The sequence below is a fragment of the Polypterus senegalus genome, unplaced genomic scaffold (assembly GCF_016835505.1).
Source record: "Polypterus senegalus isolate Bchr_013 unplaced genomic scaffold, ASM1683550v1 scaffold_4722, whole genome shotgun sequence".
NCBI lineage: Eukaryota > Metazoa > Chordata > Cladistia > Polypteriformes > Polypteridae > Polypterus > Polypterus senegalus.
The window spans coordinates 13,210-25,393 of record NW_024382826.1 but is presented as its reverse complement, the minus strand read 5'-3'; the positions used below and the strand labels follow the sequence as shown (position 1 = coordinate 25,393).

General features: G+C 39.6%; 1 protein-coding gene across 1 annotated transcript in view; it reads left to right on the top strand.

The window, feature by feature from the left end:
• Positions 1-12,184, top strand: part of LOC120521193 (butyrophilin subfamily 1 member A1-like) — a 39,680-nt gene that overhangs the window by 15,306 nt on the left and 12,190 nt on the right. The window contains exons 4-6 of the mRNA XM_039742987.1: positions 9,674-9,955; positions 11,328-11,432; positions 11,548-11,574. Coding sequence (XP_039598921.1) covers positions 9,674-9,955; positions 11,328-11,432; positions 11,548-11,574 — 414 coding nt within the window. The remainder of the gene's footprint in view (positions 1-9,673; positions 9,956-11,327; positions 11,433-11,547; positions 11,575-12,184) is intronic.

Below are 12,184 nucleotides of genomic sequence, written 5' to 3'. Positions count from 1 at the left end.
TGTCAAGAGGAAAGCTACTTACTATCTTTTTTAGTTCCTTTTTGTAGAGATCTGTTGGGTCTTCTTGTAGTTTGTAATACTGCATAGTATTGGACAATTGTCTTTGTGCCTCCTGAATATAATCTGATGTGTTCATGATGACTAAAGCACCCCCTTTGTCTGCTGGTTTGAGAAGGATTTCTGTATTATCTCTTAGTGAATGTATGGCTCTCCGCTCTTCCCCAGTGATGTTTTCTATCCGATTTTGCTGCCTGTTTAAGATCCCTGTTTTTACTCTCTGTCGGAAGCAGTCTATATAATTATCCAGGGAGGGGTTTCTGCCAGGTTCTGGTGTCCATGTGGATTTACTGGTGGGGTTGTTTTAACTGCTTGTTGTTGGTTCCTGTGTGTTACCGTTCTCTTTGTTGTGGAAAAATTCTTTTTAGTCTGAGTTTTCTGAAGAATTCTTCCATATCACTGCAGAGTCTGATGTTGTCAATGGGCTTTGCAGGACAATATGAGAGTCCCTTTGTGAGAACTGAAATCTCTGCTTCATTTGGTGTGTATGAGGAGAGATTAACAATGCAGGTCTGTTGCTCTTTGTTTTTTGTTATTAAGTGTCCAGCTTCCTCTCGTAATCTATGTAGCTTTTTCTTTTTGTTGACAATAAGGAGTTTTTAAGAGTTTTCCTTTAAAGATTTAACATTTAAAGTTGTTTCTTGTCCTAGTGTGTGGATATAAACACAGGAAACTTCAGTTTCTGTATTACATCTTGCCTGAAGAAGGGGCCTGAGTTGCCTCGAAAGCTTGCATATTGTAATCTTTTAGTTAGCCAATAAAAGGGTCATTTTGCTTGGCTTTTCTCTACATTCATAATGGCTAACACGGTATAACAACCTAGTACTTCAGATTAAAGTTAAAATAGCTAGTGACACAAGGTGGTTATCTCTTTATGCTACAGTACAGTCTCTAAGAGAATGCATTTAAAAGAGAAGGTACAAACAAAACAGTATTGTAGCTGAGGTTTAAATTGAAGTATTAAAACATGCAGAACACTTTTGTTGCTCCCCTAATGATGATTTCAGATATTTTGACTTTATTGTCTAACTTGAATAAAACATGGAAGAGATGTTACCTTGATAAAAATAAAGCCAATCTTACAAGCCACAAAAGTATCCATCGTGGAATTGTAGGACAACTCGGCACACATTTTCAAAATCTCCGTCAACTTCCTGCAGATGAGCAGTCAGACCTTCATACTGATTTTTCACATGCTAATGTTCATATATTCAAGATTACAATTTATGATGATACATAAGCATGGTGATTAACCACCATGATGCCAATGTCACTTTACAGTATTTATAAAGCATATTTAATACAACATCAGCAATGCTGCAGCCAAAGTGCTTTACATAGAACATGTAAAGTGAAAGACAACACTAGCAATAAAACAGAAAATATAAAACATAATACAACCAACAATAACGTGAAACAAACCACTGACTATGAAGGCAGGATTACCAGTATCACTGAAGATCTCAAAAAGATAAAGAATAGAAACGAGTCTTCAGTCTCATTTTAAACAGTTCAATTAAAGGTCACTCCTTAATGTAATGAGGTAAAGAATTCCACAAATGTGACGCAGCGGCTACAGAAGCCCTATACCCCTTCATTTTATACTTAATATGAGGGACAGCAAGAGATGACTGACCAGTAGATCTAAGCTCTCTGGATGGCTGGTGTAAAACAGACAATTCAGATAAATAGACAGGAACAAACCAACAGCAAAGTTTTAAAATCAATTCTGAAATTAATAGGCAGCCCGTATAAAGAGGCTAAAATTGGAGATACAAAAGCAAACTTTCTTGCCCCAACCAAAAAATGAGCAGCAGCATTCTGAACCAACTACAACCTAAATTTCAGAGATTTGCTAATCCCATAATACAAGGAGCTATAGTAATGAAGCTGAGAAAAGATTAGAGCATGAGTGAGTTTCTTTAGATCCCTGGGACACAGAAAAGACTTACCCTTAGCTAAAAGACAAAGCTGGAGAAAGCAACTCTTGTCTTGTCTGCAGAGTTAATCTGTTTCTGAACAGAGAGGTTACTTTCAAAAATAACCCCAAGATTCCAAACCTGAGGTGTACAGAAGTCTGCAAAAGTGCCAAGACGTTCAAATTCAACTTGAACTTTGGCTGCAGGACCAACTAACAGCAATTCCATTTAATTATGATTAAGCTTAAGAAAATTGTCAGTAATCCATGGCCTTAGTTCTGTAAGACAGTTATGCAACTGATTCATTGTAGAATTGCACACAGAAATACAAACCTGTGTGTCATCAGGATAACAATGAAAAATGACATTAAACTTCTGAAAAAATAGCTCCTATAGGATGAAGATATATAGAAAATAAAATATGACCCAAAATGGATCCCTGAGGAACATCACATTTAACAGGAGTAGTGGACAAAAAAAAAAAGGAAATGAGAATCACTAATAGTGTCTATCAGTGAGATATGACCTGAACCAGTTAAGAGCAGACCCTTAAAGTCCCATCAGATGCTGAAGCCACAACACTAAGATCTCATGATTGATAGATTGAACCAGATTGGTAGATCTCAGATAAATTATTAAACTTAAGATGATCTTCTAATAGGGGGCACGGTGGCACAGTGGGTAGTTCTGCTGCCTCGCAGTTAGGAGACCCGTCTGGATTCGCTTTTCAGGTCCTCCCTGTGTGGAGTCTGCATGTTCTCCCCATGTCTGTGTGGGTTTTCTCCCACAGTCCAAAGACATGCAGGTTAGGTGACTTGGTGATACATTGTCCCTAGTGTGTGCTTCTGGTGTGTGTGTGTGTGCTGGCACCCTGCCTGGGATTGGTTCCTGCCTTGCGCCCTGTGTTGGCTGGGATTGGCTCCAGCAGACCCCCGTGACCCTGTAGTTAGGATATAGTGGGTTGGGAAATGACTGACTGATTTTCCAATTGTTCATAAATAATTCTTTCTGATATTTTAGCTAAAAATGACAATTGAGAAATCAGATGACAATTGGCTAACACTCCATGCTCTAAGTCAGCCTTTTTAAGACAGAGTTGCACGCTTTATGTTTAAAAAATGAGGGCACAAACCCTCACTAATAGAACCATTAATAATATCAGCAATACAGGAACAAGGACATCAAATGGCTCCAATAAAAGTTGTGGTGGAACAACATCAGCTGGCAAAACGTACAGTAGGTCTGCATCTGTCAATAATTCTTTATAACTGTGAAAGTGTGACAATATCAAAGGAGTCCAAAACAATATCATGGCGATGATGCCAGTGTGGATAGTGTTGATTTTGCTGACAAATTAAAGAAACTGCTCACATGAATACGCAGTGCTATTTAAACCGTCCCAGAACAGGGGTGAATAGCTGCATTAACTGCCTTAAATGAAACCAAATCGGAGAAGTAGCCATATTTAACTGCCTCCTAAAAGTCAGACAGAGGGAGAGAGGTTGGCAGCATACACTGATAGCACATCACCGCACACTTCACACGACGAAACACCTGGATTGGGACCCGAGTGCAGCGGGTGACACAGAAATCCTAAAAATCTGCACATGTACAGTCAGTCTGCCTTTCTTCCATTGTTGCTCTGCAATACTATTGGTGTGGTGCCATTAAAACATGGAGGAGGTCTTCCCTTTTGGTAGAGGATTTTGAGCGGTAATTGATTCTAAAACCATTCTACAAGATGAATTAAAAAGTAAAACAGATCTGTCAACACTTTCACACTGGCCTTGTGAATCCAAAATGGTAAACATACTTTTAAAATCAGAAATAATAGAAGAATTTCAAATATGAGAATAGCATGGGACACAGATTGTGATAATATCATTAACAATAATATTCACATCATTCATGAGATAAAAACGATCAGAAATAAGAACATCGATATCTCAATGTTATTAACTGTAATACCTTGTGTAAGAACGACATCAAGAGTGTGAGCAAGAGAATGAGTTATAGTATTAATATGCTGAATAAAATCAAACCAGTCCAATAGTAATAAAAAGTCTTTAACCAACAGTCTAGATTGACAACAAACATGGATATTAAAATAAGAACTTTATCATTCCAAAGTGTAATATTAGCCAAAAGATCAGAGAATTCAGAAATGAAGATATCAGTAATCACTGAGGGCCTATAAACCACAGCATACAACAAAGATGAAGAATTACACACTTTCAAAAGTGCTAAAAGGACCCCAAGTAACGCTCGGACACAAGAAGACACTTTTAAAAAAGTGCCCACCACCTCCAACTGTGAGACAGCCTAGGAGAGTTCAAATGATGCTGGAGTTGCTGACATGCCAGTCATTTTCTCCTTTTGAAGTCTTCTCAATGCTGAAAGTAATGATAAGAGAGAGGATGTTGACATTCTAATTATTATTCTAAAAATGTTAGTCCTGCAGTCTTAATCTATAACTTTAAAGAAGAATCAAAAATGATTAAAGGACATTTGAACAAAAACATAAGTCAAAAGCTGCTAAAAGTAGTAGCAACCTCTGAGCCGAAGGAGTCTTTTCTAAATTTAGTAGAATTAGGTGCTGTAGGACTGGTCATACCTGTGAGCACAGCTGAATGGGACAAAAAAGAATCCACAGCTATCTGGGAACTCAAACGAGTCAACAGACACTAAATAATCTGGGGCTGAAGGTCCATGAGATTTGATCATGAAAAGGCTGCAGACTTTTAAGAAGAAGGCAAGAATTAAAATATCAAATACTAAGCTTGGTGATCACTTTGAGTGTGAAGAGGTTTTCATTACTTAATGACTAAATAATACTTTCAGCTCCAGTAAGCCCAGTTAGTCCTTCATCCCTCACCGCTGGGGAGAACACTGAACATGCCTGCCTGCTCAGCATCATAATGACAGGTTAATGGTGCGGTCGTAACCATAACTTCTTAACTATGAATGTTAACCTTGTATGAGGTTTATATCTCATTAATCACATCATCAGTCATAATCATAAATCATTAGTCATATCTCATTAATAGTGTACAGTTTATTTGTGGATTTAATTTAATTTCACATGATGAGGTCTAATTTATCTTTTCGCATTGAGGCCCATCAATTCAAGTTACAACAACAACAACAATATTTATTTACATAGCACATTTTCATACAATAAAAATGTAGCTCAAAGTGCTTTACAAAATGATGAATAGAAAAATAGAAGACACAATAAAAAAATAAACATAAGTCAACATTAATTAACATAGAATAAGAGTAAGTTCCGATGGCCAGGGGACAGAAAAAACAAAAAAACTCCAGACGGCTGGAGAAGAAATAAAATCTGTAGGGATTCCAGACCACGAGACCACCCAGTCCCCTCTGGGCAATCTACCTAACATAAATGAAACAGTCCTCTTTGTATTTAGGGTTATCTTGGAAGGGCTTGATGATGATGGTCACGTAGACTTCTGGCTTTTAATCCATCCATCATTGTTGGAGCATCATGAAGCTTTGAGTAGGTGGAGGTGGCGCAGGCCACCACAAAAGAAACCGGAAAAAGAAACAGAAGAGAGAGTTGGGGTCAGTACGGATATTAGAGCCACCAAAAATAGTTATTATGAAGAATTGAACATACAAAGTATCAGGATTAAGTTAAATTGAAGTTATAAAGGCCATGTTAAAGTAATGTGTTTTCAGCAGTGTTTTAAAGTGCTCTACTGTATCAGCCTGGTGAATTCCTATTGGCAGGCTATTCCAGATTTTAGGTGCATAACAGCAGAAGGCCACCTCACCACTTCTTTTAAGTTTTGTTCTTGGAATTCTAAGGAGACACTCATTTGAGGATCTGAGGTTACGATTTGGAATATAAGGTGTCAGACATTCCGATATATAAGATGGGGTCGAGATTATTTAAGGCTTTATAAACCATAAGCAGAATTTTAAAGTCAATCCTGAATGACACAGGTAACCAGACATCAAAACTGGGGAAATGTGTTCGGATTTTCTTTTCCCAGTTAGGATTCTAGCAGCTGCATTTTGCACTCGCTGCAAGTTATGTCTTTTTTGGGTAGTCCTGAGAGGAGTGCGTTACAGTAATCTAGTCGACTGAAAACAAACGCGTGAACTAATTTCTCAGCATCTTTCAGTGATATAAGAGGTCTAACTTTACTTATGTTTCTTAAGTGAAAAAATGCTGTCCTAGTGATCTGATTAATATGTGATTTAAAATTCAGATTACAGTCAACAATCACCCTAAGCTTTTTACCTCCGTCTTGAATTTTAATCATAATGTATCCAGTTTATTTCTGATAACCTCATTGAATCCATTATTGCCAATTACTAAGATTTCAGTTTTCTCTTTATTTAGTTTGAGAAAATTACTATTCATCCATTCAGAAATACCAGTAAGACATTGTGTTAGTGTATTGAAAGAGTCGGGGTCATCAGGTGCTATTGATAAGTACAGCTGTGTGCCATCAGCATAGCTGTGGTAGCTCACGTTGTAACCTGAGATAATCTGACCTAACGGAAGCATGTAGATTGAGAAGAGCAGCGGACCAGGATAGAGCCTTGTGGATCACCATATTGGATATCATGTGTCTTCGAGTTGTAATTACCACAACTAACAAAGAATTTTCTTCCTGCCAGGTAGGATTCAAACCAATTTAAGACACTGCCAGAGATGCCCACCCATTGACTAAGGCGATTTCTAAGAATATTATGATCAATGGTGTCAAATGCAGCACTCAGATCTAAGAGGATGAGAACAGATAAATGGCCTCTGTCTGCATTTACCTGCAAGTCATTTACTACTTTAACACTAGAATTACCAGAGCCTACGAAAAAACTCGTAATTCCGTCCCACCTTAAACTGCTTCTTAAATCCCTTCACACCTCTCCGCCAGCGTCCTTTGTCTTCTAAATGTGCTGATAAAGAGAAGCTTGGAGCAGCCGGCTATTCCATCCCCCCACCAATTTAGAACGTGCACGAACTTCTCTCAGCTCATGCCTTGATTGAGTATCTGGGAGTGAAGTGGAGTTTTAGAGTGGAAATAATAGATCGTTGTTTGAAACACATGCATTTCATGTCTGTTCCGTTTCTACAGTAATCTGTGTCAACACATTGTTAAAACAGAAACGTTTTTTATATTCTAGTAGTAGATGACAAAATGTAGGCATAAACTATATAGTGTATGAAGCCTGAAGTCCAAATAGCAAAGAAACATTTTCACAAGAATAACACAATTTTGCATTCAAAATATAACTGCAGAAACAAAAAGACACCATGCGACATTACAGCAGTATTGTAATTGACTCTGTGGTTCAATAGACTCAGCCCCGCTTGGGAATCAAGATGTCACGAGTTCGATCCTGCGCTCCTCCGTTTCAGAAGTAAACTGCTCTTAGTCTTACTGTTTTAGAATAAAAGCATACATTTGATTTCAGTCTGTAACAGCCGGTGCAATTTATGATCCTTGTAAAGGTTAGCTGTTTTTTTTAATTCACTTTTCATTCTCTCAGTCGTGTTCAGAATCAATCCATACAACCCCATCTGACACGGCTGTTTTCACTAAAGACGCGCTATAGCTCTGCAGTGTACCACGATGCATACTAATGCCACCGACCCGGGTTCTGACACACAAATGCTGGTGAAGCCGCCTTCTTCGTATCTCACCGTCATTTGCTTTTCTTTTTATTCAGTTTTATTGAGTGTTCCTGCCAGTCCCAGCATGTTGCTGTATGCTGTTTCTTTTGTACTCCAGGACATGCAGAGGAGAGAATGGTAAAGACCAGTAACTTCGGGCTATATGCAATCATCAGACACTCCCCATCTGCCCGTGTCGTTCAAACACAGGAACATATATTGGTGTAAAGTATAACAAAAGTGCACTTTTATTCAAGTGCACTTTTCCATCATTCTTTTCCTGTAAGAAGCAATGTACACACTTCTCTCTATGCTGTGGTTTCTATTACACACCTGAAAGAAAGACAATATATGTGAAAATATAATCGCACTAATGCAATATTATTTGAAAGCGAACAGCGTCAGATCGGGTGTGAATTTATGCAGGAACTGGAAATTCTCTGATCGGGGACCTTCCCCCAGGGAAGAAAGTACAGTGTCAGGTGCTCATTCAGTGTAATAGAAACCATAGCACAGAGAGGTGTGTACACGGCAACAAGTACACGTGTCGTAAATGTAGGAAGGACGGTCCTTGGGTGTGTGGGAACTGTTAATATTTGAATGTGATGATTTTATATATACGGAATGAAAATCTGCACTTCTTAGCATTGCACCATGCAAGATGTCGTATCAATCGCCTACTGTAACTTGCTTTCTTTTTCTTGGTTTATACAGGTAGTTTTGAATAAAAGTGCACTTGTTTTGTTTGCGAAATGAAGTGTCTGTGTGCACTTTTAGTGGCATTACACGTATTTTTGAGCATGCCCGTTTGAGCAGTATAAAAAGTATTGAAAAGTATAACAAAACAACGGGCAGATGGGGAGTGTCTGATGATTGCATATAGCGCCGAAGTTACTGCTCTTTACCATTCTCTCCTCTGCATGTCCTGCAGTACAAAAGAAACAGCATACAGCAACATGCGGGGACTGGCAGGAACACTCAATAAAACTGAATAAAAAGAAAATCAAGTGACGGTGAGATACGAAGAAGGCAGCTTTGCCAGCGTTTGTGTGTCAGAACCCTTTTTTCGGTGGCGTTAGTATGCATCGTGGTACACTTCAGAGCTATAGCGCGTCTTTAGTGAAAACAGCCGTGTCAGATGGGGTTGTATGGATTGATTCTGAGCGTGACTGCAGGATCGAACTAACGATCTCTTGATTCCCAAGCAGGGGCTGAGTGTATTAAACTACGGAGGCAGTTACAATAAACTGTTGTCAATGTCGCATGTTAAAGGCGGCTTTTGTTTCTGCAGTTATATTTTTGAATAAAAGCGCAATTGTGTTATTCTTGTGAAAATGTTTCTTTGCTATTTGGACTTCAGGCTTCATACATCATATACTTTATGCCTACATTTTGTCATCTACTACTAGAATATAAAAAACGCAGACATGAAATGCGTGCGTTCCAAATAACGATCTATTATTTCCACTCTAAAACTCAACTTCACTCCCAGATACTCAATCAAGGTCTGAGCTGAGAGAAGTTCGTGTACGTTCTAAATTGGTGGGGGGATGGAATAGCCGGCTGCTCCAAGCTTCTCTTTATCAGCACATTTAGAAGACAAAGGACGCTGGCGGAGAGGTGTGAAGGGATTTAAGAAGCAGTTTAAGGTGGGACGGAATTACGAGTTTTTATAGGCTCTGGTAATTCTAGTGTTAACGAGTGCAGTTTCTGTGCTGTGATTTGTTCTAAAACCCGACTGAAATTTATCAAGAATAGCAGTTTTATTGAGATGGTCATTTAACTGCATAATGACTGCCTTCTCTATAATTTTACTTAAGAAGGGCAGGTTAGAGATGGGTCTAAAATTTTCAAAGGCAGAGGGGTCGAGATTATGTTTCTTAAGTAGGGGTTTAACTACAGCAGTCTTAAGTCAGTCTGGGAAGACCCCCGTATCTAATGACGAATTAACTATGTCCAGAATATTATCAATTAGTACGCCCGACACCTCTGGTTAAAGTGTTCATTCTTCTCTTCACTGATCTTCCACTCCTTTGTGTTTCATTAGTTTTAGGTGCTCAGCCCTCCATTTCTATGAGCTCCACTGAAGGCCAGAAGACCCGACTGGAGTGCAGCGCTGAGAAGTGGAACCCCCAACCAGAAGTCACCTGGAGGGACATGAATGGGGCAGACGTGACGTCACAGTCCACAATAAAGTCAGAGCGGGACTCCGAGGGTCTTCTGAGAGTGAGCAGCGTCCTCCCGGTGAAGGAGGAGTACAACGTGTTCAGCTGTCTGATGAGAAGTAAAGCACCAAAGCCAGACTGGCACTCCGGACTTGGCATCTACAGTGAGTGATCAGATGGAGTTTAGTCATCATCACTGCCATTTGCTCTTTTAAAATATTGAGATTATTATGGGATAAAAAATGCCTTCACTGTTTTCCAGCCAAATCATTAATGCACCACTTTTATACAGAATGCTGCACTGAAAGTTTAGGCTGCCATTGAGAGAATATCATGCCAAAGTTGAACCACTGAATTGGGAAAATACTTTCAAACAAAGGAAACATTCGTAGCAAAGCACATTCTGCTCGTGATAATTTCAAATATTACAAGTGAAGAGCAAACAATAAACAACCAGGCTGTCATTTTTCTTTACTGTTGAAATGGCACACTAATTGAAATGTGTTACTTTTATGAAATCTATCATTTTAAATCAAGTATAGCAAATAAAAGGTGCAGACCCCTGAGACGTGGCTTGGCATATCAGGAGCTGTCAGACGATCAGTTACAATATGGAGGTGTGTCTCACACCAGTAAAGAGTGGCGCTCATAGACTGGAGTTGACCCCGACACTGGTTATGGCTGCCTGGCTGTAAGTCTCAGTCCTGAGCCCTGACTCTCTGTGTCACCCTGAGTGAGTCACGTCACTTTCCCACTTCTCAGACTCATGAACATATGACGTTCTGAAACCTGTTTAGTTCGGTTCAGGTTGTGGGGGGTGCAGCCTGGCCCAGCAGCACAGGTCACAAGGCCCAGTTAAAGCCACACACAGGCCCAGTTTGAATTGTCCAGTTTCCCTAACATTTGGTTTGAGTTTCCTCCTAAATGTGTGTTTAAAATGCAGTTGACTGACTAAACTCATGTCAGATAATCTGTAACATAAAGAAGAGATGAAAGTGAAATATGAATATGAGATGGAATGATTAGAACAGAAAAAACAGCAACACACGCATACATGTCAGCTACAATGGACAAGAAGTGCGACTTAAAATCAAAGTCATCTGATATCAGACTAAAATAAAAATATACTGGGGGCTCAGTCTAGGAATAGACCCCTAAATCTGTGCCTCACGATTTTAAGAAATGAAATAAAATGTAAAGTTTTTATTAAAAGACTTAAGAGACAAAACAGGAATTAAAGGACATTGAGTGGACAGTGATGAAGATGAATTACTGAACAGGAAATCTGTGATTTTGTGCTCATATCATTTATGATGGATCACTAAAGCTGATGGACACGCTGATGACATGAAGGTGTGAAGGTGTGTTTGGTCCCAGGCTCCAGCTACAGGAGCACATCATCTGTGGTGTAAATGCAGGCTCTCATGATGCTCCCCTTAGCATGAAGGAGTCCCACTTGATGGATTCTTCTGTGTGTTCCTCACCTGAACCTCATTCCTGTCTCACAGACTCACACGTCTTCCCCTCATTTTGCAGGTTTCTCCCCAGGGGTCTCTGGCTGGTTGGTGGCTTTCTGTGTCTTGTTGGTTCTTTGCTTAGTGGTGACTCCCCTGCTGGTCATTCAATGGAGAAGAATGAGAGGTGAGGACAGAAGATCTCACACCGACATCAGAACAGACTGACTGCTCAGTAAACAGTAAAGTCATTCAGAATACAAGTCATGTTTATGTTATTTTCCTTTTTTGTCTTTTCTCAGAAACAAACACCAGATATGACTCAATAGGTGAGTGAAATTCTAAACCTTTTTCTTCTCTAACTCAGATGTTTGACTCCAGTTATCGTGTGGGCACTGAATGATGAGACCTGTCACAGTGGTGGGGTTTAGACCACCCAGTTTACTGTTCACAGCAGTGACTAAATATATAGAGGTGCACATGGGAGACACATTTGAACAGGAGAAGACCACTCACAGGAGACATCTTCACCAGGAGCTAACCTGGAGTTTGAGTTCTGTGGGCTGACAGCACTATGTGTGCCATGTGTGCCACATAAGCAGAAGGTGTTGTCCTCCATTATACTTCACCATCAACACAAAGACCCGTTCAGGGTGGCGTAGTTGTAATTTCACACAGAACTCTCAACATGAGAGAGTTTGGCTCTAGGACTGGTCCCATTAGCTTAGCTTCTACTGGAGCCACCTCTCATCTGTGTGCTGTAATGGTGTGGTGGTATCACAGGGGGGTTTGAACATCTAGCAGTTAAACTACTCAGGATTGTAGTTACAAGGATGAGTGAATAAATCTGCTTGAGCCATCAAGGACGTCAGATGAACCTATGCAATGTAGCAGAGGAGTCCATAAGATTAGGAAATCAAAAGCAGATCTTCGTTCATC